Source organism: Phyllostomus discolor, chromosome 3 (assembly GCF_004126475.2).
Source record: "Phyllostomus discolor isolate MPI-MPIP mPhyDis1 chromosome 3, mPhyDis1.pri.v3, whole genome shotgun sequence".
NCBI classification, from domain to species: domain Eukaryota; kingdom Metazoa; phylum Chordata; class Mammalia; order Chiroptera; family Phyllostomidae; genus Phyllostomus; species Phyllostomus discolor.
The window spans coordinates 88,388,653-88,404,968 of record NC_040905.2 but is presented as its reverse complement, the minus strand read 5'-3'; the positions used below and the strand labels follow the sequence as shown (position 1 = coordinate 88,404,968).

Below are 16,316 nucleotides of genomic sequence, written 5' to 3'. Positions count from 1 at the left end.
ATGCACATACAAACATATATACATATATACACTTTTCCCCCAAAATCACTGAATACATGGGCTTGATCTGCTTCTTTTGAGTTTTAACTCTTAAAACAACTTTTAGAAGCAACAGTAGCTAATGTAATGGTTAGTTAAACAGTAATAGTGTTCAGTAAGTACATGCTGAGCTGATGATTAATAAGATTTCAAATGCAGATGGGTGGATACCTTGGAATTCAGCATAGCTCCTTTAATCCGATGTCAGCCACTGGCTCTATCTCTGCGAAAAGTGTTCTCCATGCCTTGCTCTTAAAGGAGGAAAATCAAACCATAACTTGGCTATTTATAATTAGCATGTTCTCCACTTAGGAGAAGCTAAAATTGTGAATCTGCTCTTTTGATATTGAAGATGACACCCACGTGAAGAGTAAAGTCAGATTTCAGGACTGCAGAACTAGTTTACCCTGTGGTGTATCCATACAGTGAGGGGCACCAGGGAAACCGCTCCATTCCTCCACTGCCTCCTAAGGGCTTGTCCCTTGGTGATAGGAAAAGTTCTCTGGGAGATGTTTGTGCAAAGGACTCATAGAGGATCTGGCCCTATTTGCATCAGACAGAGAATATAATTTGCCAAAAACTAAGAGATTTATTATTCAGAAATTCATGTGGAGAAATCTGCCCTCAATCCTAACAGTTTGTCCAGGATGAATCAGCTATATTCCTTGGTAATACCTCTCTTAAACAAAGCTGTATTCTTCGGAGCTTTCTTCCTAAGGAACAGTACCCCCACCCCCATGGCGGAAGAGGTTCTGCAGCTGGGACTTCATAGTCTAGGAAATCCTCCCTCTTGCATGAGAATGATCTTTCTAAGTATTTTCTCAATTTCATATTTTGAAGGCTAACAATATTGCACTCTAATTGACTTCTTCAATCTAGATGCCACTAATTCGTAAAATCTAGGAAATTAAAGTTTCTTTGTTGTGCTGATCAAATAAAGGTTTCTAGATGTCTGGGAGAGTGTTTATAATGCTCAATAGAACAGAATTATTTTAAGGTTTCGAAAGATTAGTTCCCTACAGTTGACAAGCAAACTATTCATTAAAACACCTCCATTCCTGTGGGAGCAGGGGTGGGCTGGGCAGAGGAGGAAAATTAGGACAACTGCAATAGAGTAACAACAAAAAATTTTATAAAAACAAAAGCAACAACAAAAAACCCACCTCCTCCAAGGGGATGCTTGCTTAGCCATGTTCTGAGAGTTGCATATGCCTGTAAGTCATTAAACAGCACTTTTTCTTATAATTTTATAATTTAGCATTTTTTTTCTACCTCATACTTATTTTCTTTTAAGTAAATATGAGTCCCTAGTATTGCATGAGGACAATCTAACTAAGTGAGTAAAGCAACATGAATGTTGAATAGGCTGTGTTTTTTCATTAAAAATTGATCCCTTCGAGCGGATGTTTCTTTGTAGATGTTGATGAGTGTGAGCGGCATCCGTGTGGAAACGGAACCTGTAAAAACACCGTTGGGTCCTATAACTGTCTCTGCTATCCCGGGTTTGAGCTCACTCATAATAACGACTGCCTGGGTAAGTACGCAGTCCGCCTCAGGCTCCTGGCACTCCTGTGCCATTTCCACACAACACACGGAAATAAAGAATAACACCAAGGAGTAAGCATTTTCATTATTAACATTGCAAATGTGTGCCAAAAGGCATGTGACATCATTAATTCCTAGTTAACTAAAGCCTTAGTATTGGCGTAAATAATCACAAAACAGTTTGCTGAGTTGAGTGCTTCTGTCAATCACCCAGTCGGTTCTGGGGAAGGCCGTGCAGGTGGTGGATGCAAGGGGACTGCGCTGTGCTGTGGGGTTATTTCTACCCTTTAACCGGGATAGAAGATGGACTTGTCATTGTTTCAGCTTTGTTATAGTTATTTAATATAATCTGTTCTTGATTTATATTCAGATACCGATGGTGTTCAACTTAATAGCATGTTGTGTGTTGGAACTTCATGTTCCTTCAGCTTTTGAAGCCAGGGACACCTTTTCCCACAGAAACTGTGCGTGGGGCCTGGGTTTCCAGGTTGGCCTCAGAAGCCTGTTTGACCTCTGTTTGTGACCAACTTCAGATTTTCAATGGAAAATAAAACGGCCTACTATGCAGTGGTGCAGGATTTTAGCCTCTGCCCTCACAGACAATGACTGAAATAAGAATTGCTAATGAGGGGGGCGGTGCCTGTGTTTGGTGGAGGAGGCAATGGGAGAGATGACCACCAGTGCTGTGAGTGTTTCTCCTTCACTCTGTGTCGGGCACTGTGCTGGTGACGCTCTGACACGTAGCCTGACTTACTTCACACGGCCCTGTAAGGGATGTGGAAGTAACTTAGGCTTTCTACCGTTACGGGACCATCAGGGCTCAAACCTATCTCCTCATTTACCCCAACATGTGTTCCTCTTGTTTTCTTTATTTTTCAAAATTCTACAACTGGGAAAACAATGTCCAGCTAATTGGACATTGTATTCACCCACCACCGTCTTGTCTGTGGTTTCTCAGACCCTCTGCACAGTCACGGAGAACTGAAGCCCCAGACATGTTTCTGATCAAAGCACAGTCCTCACACAGCCCAGAAAATTACTCAACTGCAGTCAACCCTGAGCTTCACTGAAAACCTAACACCAAAGGATAATTTTTCTCAAATTCAGTATTCTGTCAGCAAAACATGTCAGCAATTCTAGAGCCTTTTTAATATAATTGACTTTTCTGTATTTAATATGCTCCATTATTTGTCCTTTCAATATTGTCAGCTTATCTCCAGGTAAGGTCAATTGCAAATTGTGCAGTCAAGTTAAATTTATATATTCCTCTGCCTCTGAGAAAAGAAATATTTTCTTCAATTGGAAAGAATAGAAAGTTTCACCTGAAACCTTCAACTTTTACTTGGTTATAAATTTCTGAGTTATATTAATATCCAGAATGTGCCCTTGTGGTTGAAATACAGTAGGGCTCGATGTGACCTTATTAGTCACACGATACTGAGGATATGAGCCAGTTTTCTCTGTGGTGATGAGCAATTGTGGTGTAGGATTTTTGTAAGTGTGTACCAACAAATATGTTTTTAAGTTGCAACTTTTGACACAGTATATGTGTGAGAGCTCTCTCTTAAAAGCTGACTCCTGTTTGCTTACAGACATAGATGAGTGCAGTTCCTTTTTTGGTCAGGTGTGCAGAAATGGACGGTGTTTTAATGAAATTGGCTCCTTCAAGTGTTTATGTAATGAAGGTTATGAACTTACTCCAGATGGCAAGAACTGTATAGGTAAGTATCTGAATAGTAAACAGTCTTTCTGTTGTTTTCTATCCCCCGACCCCAGTCCCCACTTAAGAACTCATTCACATTTTATTTGAGCATCTGATCACGTGACCAAGTTAAGACATATTCCTTATAAGAAATTAGCTAACAATTACAAATGACTCATGTGCAGTGTTTTTACTGGGAGCCTGAAGCTATCCACATCTAAGTCAAAGTAGACAGAGGAAACAAAACAGGGAAATTTGCCTCTGGTCAAATGAGGAAGACCCAAGATGTCAAAAGAGTATCTGAGGGCATATTTGTCCTTAGTGACCCAGCAGATCAGAAGGCCAAAGCGGAATTTATGTTAATATCACTTGGCAACAGTTATCTCACATTTGAGTAATTTTTATTTTGTTTCTCTTTAAAGATACCAATGAATGTGTAGCCCTTCCTGGCTCGTGTTCTCCCGGTACCTGTCAGAATTTGGAAGGGTCCTTCAGATGCATCTGTCCCCCAGGGTATGAAGTAAAGAGCGAGAACTGCATCGGTAAGGCTACCATTTATTCTGAGGTCCCCGAGCTGTTCAGTGTAACGCGACCTGGTACAGACTCTATGGAAGTCTATGACAATTAGACCACTGCGAGTGTGCCCACCCAAGGAGTTGAACGTGCAGCTGCATGCATTTGTCTTATTGAATCATCAGAAATTATTTGAAGGTGGAGTGATGGGAATGCAGAATTTAGAGATGTGGGATTTTCAGTAACAGCAGTCTTCTACTAGTAAAAGAATTTTTGGTGTGCTCTAATCTTTTTTCCAAATGCCAGCAGAGACTTTCTGCTGAATTTAAAGAGTGTCTACAAAAATTGTAATCTTTGGCAACCAATTTTAAAACAGCTATTAAAGGTGTCCAGAGTCCTAGAAATGTGGAGCAGAAAATCTTGACAATGTCGTTGAGACTTTTTTTTCTCCTCAGGAAGGCCTCATGTCAAAACAGAAAATATTAATCCATTTGTCATAACAGATGTTTTTCTGTTGAAACTTTTCCAGCTTACAAGAACATTGTAACCACATCAAAAGTGGGTCCCAGAATTTCCTGGTGGACATGATGAAGGCCAACCTTTTTACAGTTACTTTATTTCACTTTTATACAAATTAGTTTTTACAGTCTTGTTGAAATTCAGAAGCACCAGAATCTCAGTGTGATTGCTGAGGGTGTTTTTGCCTCTCAGTTACCCATGTTTGAAAATATTCCATGTAGCTCTTCTGTTCACATTCAAGGGATTTATGTAGACAGAACTGAAGGAAATAGTTTACTTCATTTAATTTAATTATTTTTAGAGCATATAATTACATATAATGGATACCCCTAGTCATTCCAATTTGGTTTATATACCTTTTCCCTTTTCTGTCTGATTTGTGTAGCTCCTTGTAAGATTGTCTAGTGTTCTGAATACTTAAAAATAATAAATAATAGAAACACCTTAGTAAGAAATTTATTGGAATGCTTAAGATTTTTTTCTTTCATTTTCTTCCTCCATATTTATTCTTCATTATTCTTGTGATCCATCCCATCATGGAACAGCAGTAGCAGTATGTCGTCCCTTAGGAGGGAAACAGAAATGCATGTGCTTCCTTGTGTCATAAAGACTCAGCTACCTTTTCTCAACGAAAAAACACCTGTGATTTAGTTATATTTTATTATACTTAAGAAATATCTTATATTCTCTAGCCATTGTTAGCAATGTCACTATTTTGCATTTCTGAAAAGTTGGTTTTTAGTTAACTTTTGTCACTTTCAGAATATTTTCTTCAGATCTGACTCTCTTCTATCAATTTTTTGGAGATGAAACGCTTCTCACACAAACCTATTTTTACACTTGTACACACACACGCAAGTCCATTCTAACACACAATGGACATTATACTGAACACAGCGCCTTTCAGGTGCCAGAATACAGGCTTGCCTTCAGGTAACTTATTGCCTAACAAAAAAGACATATTTTGTAAATAAACCTGCTCTCTAAAGATACTCTTATGATCCAATGTAACAGGCACTGCACTGGAGGTGTGTTCAGGATGTGGGAGCAGAGTAGGAGGCTATGAATAATGGTAGCAGTGGTGACAAGTGGCATGTCAAGGAAGCTCATCACAAAGGATTGGTGACATTCCAGATGGCTCTTAAGTATTGGATAGGAATTTACTAATCAAAGACAGGAGCAGAGCAGAGGAGGCCATTTGAAGACATAGGTAACACAAGTGTGGTAAAGGGGATCGAATGGCCAGCACAGAAGATTGAACTTAGTGCCACAGGCAGTGTGAAGCATTGCAGGGGAGGTTGTTTGTTTGTTTGTTTGTTTGTTTGTTTTAAAAGAAATAGTGGGCCCTGGCAGGTGTTGTTCAGTGGACTGAGTGTGGCCTACAAGCCAAAGGGTCACTGGTTCGATTCCCAGTCAGGGCACATGCCTGGGTTGCAGGCCAGGTCCCCAGTAGGGGGTGCATAAGAGGCAACCACACATTGATGTTTCTCTCCCTCTCTTTTTCCTTCCCTTCCCCTCTGTTCAAAAATAAATAAAATCCTTTTACAAAAGAAAAGAAAGAGTGGGATACAACTCACTAATGAAAATTCTGCAAACATACATTAAGGATATAGTGTGTAGCAGACATTATGCCAGACTAAGCCAAGGGGACATTGGTGATCCAGACAGACAGACAGACCTGTCATGTCCTCATGGAGCTTGCATTCTAATGTGCCTGGAACTGTGTAATGTTCCTTCATTTAGATAAAATAACCCTTTAAATAAGTACCTCCAACAAAAAATGCCAAACATCACTGGTAAGGAATTCTTGTTTAGTTTAAGGAACCATTCTGGGGAGGAGGTGATAAAATTCTCCAAATACTTCTGAGCCCTCCTAGTTCCATAGGCACAGATTTTCAAATAGACATGTGTTTTAGAAAGACAGACCGGGTGGCAGTGTGGAGAGAAGAGGGGAGGATGCTGCAGTCAGTTAGGGGGTTTACAGTAATCCCAGTGACAAATGATGTTGGATTTGAATGTACAGAGGGGGTCAAATTGATAGGTCACATGCTCTTTGCATATGGAGGTTAAATGGTCAGGTTGAGGAATAAAGGTGACTCCAGGATCCCAACTTAGGATGCTGAGAGGAGCATCCGAGAGGGAGACCAGTTGAGCTTTCAATGCTCATAAGACGTTGATGGAACTGGTCATGTCAGGCAGACAGGTGGGCATACATACACGCCTAGGGGTCAAGTGCAGGGAGCTGGAGATCGACATGGGAATCTGGGCCATATGGTGGGTTGAAACTGGACTTTTAGGCAATAATAGCTTACTTTTAAAGAGTAAGTAAAATATTTACATAATGGCATCTCATTTCATGTTAAATACCCAATGGCTAGTAGACTGTTGCTGTATGAACAAATTATTTATTTTGAAATGTTGAGCACAGTACTGATTTGATTAAAGTAACGAGTTCTGCTGTTCTGCAGATATAAATGAATGTGACGAAGATCCCAACATCTGTCTTTTTGGTTCCTGCACCAACACTCCTGGGGGCTTCCAGTGCATCTGCCCCCCTGGCTTTGTGCTGTCTGATAATGGACGGAGATGCTTTGGTAAGCTTTGAAGTGCCTGTTCTGTCATAATTCACCCTCAGAAACTTCAAAGTTGGACAGTGCATCATTATACTAGTATTTGTCACTACAAAGTACATGTGCATGGCAAATACATCATCTGTAAGTTAAAAATGTAGGTCTCCCGTGAACCCCTGTCCCCTTTGAAAGCACATTTACTTTAAAAGACTGTAGGTCCGAGAAGTATATGCACTGGACAGATTTTAAGGTACTTTCAATTATTGGCTGTTTCTACGTATTTTAAAAATTTCACGCTGAAAGAAAAATTCTTATTTCATTCTTTCATTTTGTTGACGTAGATTGCTTTGTACATTCCTATATGAATTGTTTTTTATGTGATTTAACTAACTGAAAGTTACTTACATCGTCGTTTTAGGCAACCATGTAATGGTGGAAAAAGATCTGGAAGTCATTATAATATTGAGCATAATTTCTCAAATTTCCCAAACACATTATAAAAATATTTTAATCGTTTTAAGTAATTAAATAAAATTTTATAGGCAAGTCAACTGAAACTGGCAAACGAAATCAGCAATTGAGGATTTCCAGACCTTTTAACTGCTAATCTGATCTGCATATGTTCACCCCATGTGAAATGTTCTGTCAGAAACAGAGTTCTGTGCAAGTTGTTCCATCTTTTGAAATGACCAGTGAGGAGGACTGTGCTTCTGCTTTCTTGAACAGATACTCGCCAGAGCTTCTGCTTCACGAACTTTGAAAATGGAAAGTGTTCTGTCCCCAAAGCTTTCAACACCACAAAGGCAAAATGCTGCTGCAGTAAGATGCCAGGAGAGGGCTGGGGGGATCCCTGCGAGCTGTGCCCCAAGGACGATGAAGGTGAGAGCAATGGTACAAAACACCGCTTTGCACTGGTTTGGGAATGTTGGTTAGAAGTAGACTTGTCTATATAATTCATGAATATTTTAAAGGTGAAATTGCCCCATCACATGTAAACTTGTAGGGTTCACTGAGCAACCTAGTTCAAGGGACTTCTTTCAACTTCTGTGTTCAACATGTGTAAGGACCGGTAGTCACTCTGTTATTTCTTCCTCCCCACCCCCCAAGGTTAGCGTTGCTTGCTTTCAAAGAAAATGTGAGAGGTATGAGCAGGGCATGAAAATCGCACCCCAGGTTGCTGTAGAAGCCCTGAGTGTGTACAGTATCACAGCCTGGGGCTCTCAGGGTCCTCGCTGAGAGGCTGCGTCAGCGCCATGGCCATTGCCTAGAGGAGACCAAGAGCTTCCAGGTCTTGTTAACACAGCCAGACTATAGGGCAGTTCCCAGCAAGCTAGGAACTGGTTTGGCCTCTGTGTCAGGAGTGGCAGAGAGGGCTCTTTAGCTGCTCAGTGATAAATGAGCAAACAGGTAGAACTAGAAGCCCTCGGCAGGTACCACCCTGGAAGGAGCTGGGCAAGCTCAGGTGACCTTCTCTAAATAGGCTCAGTGTTGCTTTTGAAATACATCATAAAAATAACATAAAAGGCTCTTGTTAAAAGCAGGTTTGTAAAGGAAAAAGAAGTCTAATTCTCATGTATATTGTTTATGAATTTTTAGGTCCTCTGTTAGTTGAGAACCTTCAATAATGGGGAATTTGTGTTTTTTCTCTGTAGTAGCATTCCAGGATTTGTGTCCGTACGGCCATGGAACCGTTCCTAGTCTTCATGACACCCGCGAAGGTGTGGTCTGTTACACTCTCCTCCTATAGTCTTCCTTTACATGAGTGTATTGTTGTACCTTTATTTTATAAAATATGCCAGTTTTACTGTGTGTACCTAGTACATTGTATTCAGTGTAGATATACAATATTTATTATGTATCATATGCATACATTTACCATAAGACTGTTGTGGTAGATACATGGTATATTTCTCAGGTAGAAGAAATGTGTATATGTTTTAAAAATTATAAGTCTTTTGAATACATAGCTTTGGCATATCTTTTTATACGAGGAAGTTTACGGGCAGTTTTGTGTTTTAGATGTCAATGAATGTCTTGAGAGCCCAGGCATCTGCTCAAATGGTCAGTGCATCAACACAGATGGGTCTTTTCGCTGTGAATGCCCAATGGGTTACAACCTCGACTATACTGGAGTGCGCTGTGTGGGTGAGTGTCGACTCCACATTAATTAAAGTTCTGTTTTATGTCTCATATTCAGCAAAAGGTTTCTCAGGCACCCTGGGTGGTGGTGGTATTTGGTAGCTAGTAACTGCACTTTCCCATCCTACATTTTCCAGTAGGCCTGGTTTATGTGAAGATGGAGAGATTTGCCCAGCCTCTGCCTTCAACCAAAATATACAAACTCTGATGTGTCTAGAGTTTTATAATTGCCAAAACCACTAACTGGGAAAGAGATCCATTTTACTTTATGACTTTCCATGCCTGCTCTTAGAGCAGAAGACCACAGCCCTCTTTGGGTTTGGGAGTTCTGAAGCAAGCACAGCTGCATGGGGGCTCAGAGCTCTGCACGCTTGATCCTTCAGGGTCCTCTGCGCTTCACAAAGGCCAGCCGGCCGAGGCTGAGGGAGGTGGAGGGCAAGAGTCCAGTGTGCCCCACACAGACCCTGGTAATGTGTGAGGCCAGATGGATATGCATGGGTGTGCTTCGATTACTAAGACCTCTCCAAGCGTTATGGCACTTTTGTATTGTTTTTCAGATACTGACGAATGTTCAATAGGCAATCCATGTGGAAATGGCACATGCACCAATGTTATTGGGAGTTTTGAATGCAATTGCAATGAAGGCTTTGAGCCAGGGCCCATGATGAATTGTGAAGGCAAGTGATACTTCTCTTATTATTTCTTCTTGATATAGAAAGGAATTCTTAATGTCTCAGCTTTTATTTATATTGTTCTGATATTCAATTGATGATTATTCATCACAAATATATTTCCCTTTACTTCAAGGAAAGTTACAATAGCTGCTTTAGTGCCCTTGTCTGATCATTTCAGCATATGGGTCATCTCTGAGTTCATATCCATTGGTTGTCTTTTCCCTTAAGATCCAGTCACATTTTCCTGGCTCCTCCTTATGTTGCTTAATTTTGGATTGTACCCTGGATATTGTGAATGATATCTTCTGGGATCAGTTATATTACTTCTAAGAATATGAATGCTATTGTCTTGGCAGACAATTAACTCGAGTAAAAATGAAAGCTGAGTGACAGGTCTATGGAAAACAGTGGTTCAGATTTCAGTTTTGCCCTGTGAACCTTAGTGGTTAGCCTCTTTGATTTTCCCCACACATGCATGGTTAAGTCAGCTGCTTGGGCTTTATGCAAAGAAAAAAAAAATAACTGTTTTTCCATCTCTGGCCCTCTGCTTTTTGGGATTTCCCGTCACTCTTCAGCAACTTTGTATGCCCCAAGTCTCCTTCCACAGAAGCTGAGAAAGTTTTTAGTGAAGACTTAGCTGCCAGGTGCTGTCACTGCCCGGACTGGGTAATTTCAGGGGAGGGAAAAAAAAAAAGAACTTATTCCTTGCTGGTTGTTTGATGAGTTTCAACTCATTGCTAACATCATTTCTAGGTAGTAGTTTTTGTATTTTTTTCAGAGTTTATAGTTATTTGTTGGAGGATGAACTTGTTGGATATCTAGTTCTCCACGTGAAAAGTGGAAGTTAGATTATCCCATTGCTTTCTGTGTAACTTGCAAGTAAATACGTCAGTGTTTCTTTACAAATAATTAGAACCCTAGGCTGAACACATACATGGCTGCCTGTTTCTTTGATCAGATATCAATGAGTGTGCCCAGAACCCTCTGCTGTGTGCTTTCCGCTGCATGAACACCTTCGGGTCCTATGAATGCACATGCCCAATTGGCTACGCGCTCAGGGAAGACCAGAAGATGTGCAAAGGTAAGGCCACAGGCAAGGGAGTGATTAGAACTTTACTTGCCATTCTGGGAACATATTTTAATGGTTTTATAATTCTCAGCTATCTTCTTCCAGAGCTTTACAGAAATATTTATGACAGCATTTTACTGGTAGATTTCCATACCTAGATAACAAGACACTTGACAGTCTGTTCAGTCAGGTCAGAGATAGGATGCGTTGAGGAGCTCACCAACTGTCACACTCTTGGGCTCTTATTACAGCAAAGATTGCCTTTTCCTGGACTTCGTACCATTAGGACCAAAGCTGAAACTTATAAATCTAGAATATAGGCAACAGCCCAGAAAGACGGGACTCCTCCTTTCTATGTCACGTGTATGATTACATGTTTGGACCCCCAAAACCAAAAATATGACTTAAAGCTACTGAACAACAGCCCATTCCTGAGAATTTCCTATTTTAATATTTTTTTCTATTAAAAATCTGGTATAGACCTGGATGAATGTGCTGAAGGACTACATGACTGTGAATCTAGAGGCATGATGTGTAAGAATCTGATCGGCACGTTCATGTGCATCTGCCCGCCTGGGATGACCCGAAGGCCTGACGGAGAAGGCTGCGTAGGTAAGGCTTTAAGGGATAATATCGCTTACTTAATACTCCTATGCCAAGACGGATTTATGGTACTATTCCCAAATCATCTTAAATGTAAGTCCACTATTTTTCTAGCTGTTTCAAGGCTGTGCCAGATTTCCTACATTACAGGGTCCTTGCCAGTATCATAGGTTCTGGATATTGCAGTGGCAATGAGGTCTGTCCTAGAATATAGGCCCTCTTGTTTTTCATAATTCTGTATCCTATAAATCTAAAACACTAGGTTTAGAAGTGTCGAAAACTCCTTGAAACAATTATGCTTATGTGGCAAAATAAAAGTATGAGTTAATGTTCTCTGCCTCTCTTTTTAGTCATTCCATGAATGAGGAGTGTGAAGAGGCAGATAATCTCCAGAACCCCATTAAAGGCTAGATATCTCTGTGACCTTGGCCATAATTTTTAACATATTTGAACTTCAGTTAATTCATGTATAAAGGGAGGAGGAGGGCTGGATATCTAAGCTGACTTCAGGAGTTTAAAATGTTGTGATTTTGCAACGCAAGCCAAAGTCTCCTGCCGTGTAAACTGGTCCTGGCCACTGCATCCATTGTCTCAGCACTTCTTCCCAAAAGTGTTGTCACTTGGGACACCACAGCTCCTTCACAGTCTTCTTCCTCCTCCAGAACAGGGGCTCCCCTCCTTTAATTAAGAAACTGCCACCTACTCCTAACCTCTAGTACCTAGAAAAAAATGTGGGTAGTTTTGGAAAAATATTTGAAGATCACTAATAATTTTTTTATTTTGGCAAAAAACCCAAATAAGATTTCTTTAAAGTGTATCTGTTAGTGATTGCCTGATGCTAGAGTTGGAATAGAGAATGGATACAAAAGGATGCTATGGATCCCTTTGGAAGATGGAAAAGTTCTAAAACTAGTTTGCAATGACTGTACAACACGGTAATTTACTAAAAATCATTATTGCACACTGAAAACATGCAGATTATATAGCATCTAAATCATACCTCAGTAAAGCTGTTTCAAAATTAATCTATCACAGGGGAGGAAATACAAGAATGTTCACTGCACTTTTTCTTGTATCAACAACAACAAAAAAATAGGGAACAACCTCAATGCCCATCATAGGAGCATAGCTAAACAAATGTGGCATATCTGTGCTGTGAAATGAATGAGTAGAGAAGTCTAATAAATAGAAAAATTTTACTAAGGTCATTAAATTTCAATGCAAATGCCAACAGAATACTTTCTGGAGAAGGCTTCATTTTAACAATGACAGGATAAAAATGTGTTATTCCACTCCCATCCCCTAAAGGTTTTAGAACTATGACAGGGCAGGGAGAGAACAGTCTCAGATTAAGTGAAGAAGTGGTCCCAATTACAGACTCTGAAAAATATCCTTGAAATAATATAAAATTTCAAACAAAAACACAGATGTTCAGTGGCATAGTGTTTCTTTAAGCTTTGGCAGAATATAGATATCTGTAAAAGTACCATATTTTGCCATGTGTGATGTACACTTTTTGCCGGAATTTTTGAGGGAAAAATCAGGAGGTGCATTATACACGGGTATAATGATTACATGCCATGGGCATAATAATCCCGTGTATGATGTGCACAAAAACGTGGTACACATTACACATGGCAAAATACAGTAACTGCCCCAAGTTTTAAAGTTTATCCAACAATCTATGGATAGGAGATAAAGCACATAGGTGAGTGAGAGAAGTATGGGGTATTTCTGTAGCAGCCCTGTACTACATAGCAGTGTCAAAAGATACGGAAGCAAAAGAGAAATCATAGCGACATTGAGACTTATTAGAACTTGACCCAGAGCCACACTGAACTCCTAAGTTACCTGAAAGCTTGAGTGTGCACATCCCGAGGACAGAGAGCGTAACAGATTTGGGGAGAGAGTGTTCGTACAACAAACCTGAATGGAAACTGTTAATTATGTCCAGTTCAACACTGGTGATTTTCTCCTGCACTATTTTTCAGCAACAGCCTTTGGAGAAAATTGTTCAAAGGTGAATAATTATGCAAGATTGCAACTGATGTATATATTCTGAGGCAGTGTGGGAGTAGAGGAGGAAAATAAATAAGAGATAGACTAAGACACCTCAGGAAACAGAAGAGTTTAGAGAAATAGTTTTAATAACTAACAGATATCAATAAAATTCAAATAGAAAGAAGACATAAAAAAAGAAGATGGAACAATATCAAGAAATAGTGGTCTAGCAGAGTTTAGGAAAGAAATAAAGCTACCACAGAAATTAATATTACATTGGAAGTAATAAAAAATAGAGAGGGATGTCAATGCAGTTAGTAATGTGATATGGAAGTGATTAATAAGAAGATAACAGAGGTGGAAGACAAAGTCAACATACACATAAATGAAGTCCCTGAAAAAAAGAAAGCTAAACAAATAAACACAGGAAAAATATTTAAGTATATTTGAGTATTTGTAGAAGAAATACTTTTTTTTCTAAGATTGTATTTATTTATTTTTAGAGAGGGAGGAAGGAAGGGAGAAAGAAAGGGAGAGAAACATCAATAGGTTACCTCTCATATGCACCCTGACCACAGACCTAATCCGAACCTAGGCATGTACCATGACTAGGAATTGAACCAATGACCTATGGCTTTGCAGGATGATACCCAACCAACTGAGCTACACTGGTCAGGGCATAGAAGAAATTCTGGTAGAAAATATTTAAACTTGCATATCAGAAGAGTATACTGCTCCATGGAAAATGATTGTAGAATAGTCATTCATTTACTTAATTATTTATTGAACATCTGCTATGTTTCTGGTTCTAGGGATATTATTATAAACTAGAAGGACAAGTTTTCCTTCCTCCTATCCCCACCCATTCTCAAGTGGTTTATGTTCTAGTCAGGGAGAAGCATTCATCAAACAAATAAAGAAATACCATGATAATCTTGTATAGTAGTAAATCTTTTGGAGAAAATAAGATTTAGTGATTGAGTGAGAACTACCATATTTTGCTGTGTATAATGAGTACCCAGGCTTTTGGCCCAAACTTTCAGGGGGAAAAAAGACTTCACTTTAATTTTTTAATTCAATTGTCTATTTATATTTAGATACTTGTTTTTGTATTATAAAAGAATTTTAGAATTTATTTTTGGACATACAGACATCATTATTGCTTTCTAGAGTTATACTTTTAACACATAAGCATAAATAAAATAAAAACATTTATATAGGAACGGAATTAGTACTACACATGTGTAATGTGCATCCTTATTTTTCCCTCAAAAATTTGGGAAAAAGTGTGCATTTTACACAACAAAATATGGTACTTTAGATAACACTTCTTTAAAAATTTGATTTATTTATTTTTAGAGAGAGGAGAGGAGAGGGAGAGAAACATCAATGTGTGGTTGCCTTTTACACACCCATTACTGGGGACCTTGCCCACAACCTGGGCATGTGCCCTGACTGAGAATCAAATCAGTGACCCTTTGGTTCACAGGCTGGCACTCAATCCTCTGAGCCACACCAGCCAGGGCTGCTATTAAGCATTTTTTTCAAATACACTTTTAAGGAAGGCATCTCTGATGAAGTGACATTTGAACTGGGAACTTGAAAGGAAAAATAAGGAAATAGCAAGAACAAAGACCCCTAAGCATCAATGAAGGCCAGTGTAACTGACGTTTCTGCCAGGAGAGTGGCATGAAGTAGGCAGGGCATTTCAGGCCATGGTAAAGAGTTGGCTTTATGCTAAGCACATTGTGGCAGAGGGACTCAGAGTGTCCGCCCTGAAGATGGATGGTGAGTGTGAGAAATCTAGTTTCATATCTACTAGCTCTGTGACCTAGGGCAAGTTGACTTCCCATGTGCCTCAAATTTCTCATCTAAAAACAAACAGGAATGATGAGATCACTTACCTCAGAAGATTATTGGAAGCATTAAATTAGGGAATTCATGTAAAAATCCTTAGACGGTGCTTGAAATACAGTAAAATTTCAGTTAATCGATAGTTTTTATTAATCTCTAAATTACATTTTAAAAGATTTCCAATTGCCTTGTAGATAACACATTGTAAGGGTGTAGGAGCGGAAGCAGAATTTATTTAGCTATTTTAATCATCCAGGTGAGAGACAAAGGAGGCTCAGATACAAGTTATAGCAGTGTAGAAACATGGGGAAATGGACAGATTCAGAATATACTTTGGAGATAATTGACAGAACTAGCTGATGGATTGACTGGATATTGTGGATTAAGGGAAAGGTACAAAAGATGAGTCCTAGGGCTTTTACTGGAATAATTTATTTTATAAAGCTACTATTAACTGATGATAAGGGTAAGACTGGAAGAAACAGGTGTGATTATGGGCACAGAAGGATAAAGTTCTGTTTTGGCCATGTTAAGTGTCAGAGACATACTAGATTTGCAGTGGTAACATCAACTGGGCTGTAACTACAAATTGCTGGCAAATAGGTAGTGTTTTAAAAATCATAAGATAGGATGAGGACACTGAGAAAGAACAGAGTAGAAGAAGCAGTGACTGAGCTCTGGGTACCACACTATTTAGAGTGATTAAAAATATTCAGTAGACTAAAACTAAGTAGCCAGTAAGACAGGAAGTTCTCCAGGTCATTGTGAAGTCATGAGAGTTACAAGAATGGATTATTCAGACATTTAGAGAGTAGTCACTTGTGTATAATTGTGCTGCGATATAGAGTAAGATGTAGACAGAGAAGAAATTAGATTTGGTGACCTCTTCAGGAATAGTTTACATGTTGCAATAGAGCACATGGGTTACAAAAAGAACCAGAGATTAGGAAGTAGAAATGAAAACCATAGATCATTCTTTCAAGAAATTTGTGTGGAACCACAATAGCCAGCACAATCTTGAGAAAGAAGAGAAAAGCTGGAGGTATAATGCTTCCTGATTTCAAACTACATATACAACTATAGTAATC

General features: G+C 39.3%; 1 protein-coding gene across 4 annotated transcripts in view; it reads left to right on the top strand.

The window, feature by feature from the left end:
- Positions 1–16,316, top strand: part of FBN2 (fibrillin 2) — a 257,503-nt gene that overhangs the window by 215,558 nt on the left and 25,629 nt on the right. For 2 of the 4 annotated variants that reach the window (XM_036020716.1, XM_028506245.2), the window contains exons 46-55: positions 1,457–1,573; positions 3,177–3,305; positions 3,709–3,828; positions 6,787–6,912; positions 7,615–7,767; positions 8,541–8,606; positions 8,908–9,033; positions 9,585–9,704; positions 10,660–10,782; positions 11,251–11,382. In XM_036020716.1, the coding sequence (XP_035876609.1) occupies positions 1,457–1,573; positions 3,177–3,305; positions 3,709–3,828; positions 6,787–6,912; positions 7,615–7,767; positions 8,541–8,606; positions 8,908–9,033; positions 9,585–9,704; positions 10,660–10,782; positions 11,251–11,382 (1,212 nt within the window). The remainder of the gene's footprint in view (positions 1–1,456; positions 1,574–3,176; positions 3,306–3,708; positions 3,829–6,786; positions 6,913–7,614; positions 7,768–8,540; positions 8,607–8,907; positions 9,034–9,584; positions 9,705–10,659; positions 10,783–11,250; positions 11,383–16,316) is intronic. The other 2 variants (XM_036020715.1, XM_036020718.1) reach the window with 2 other exon arrangements.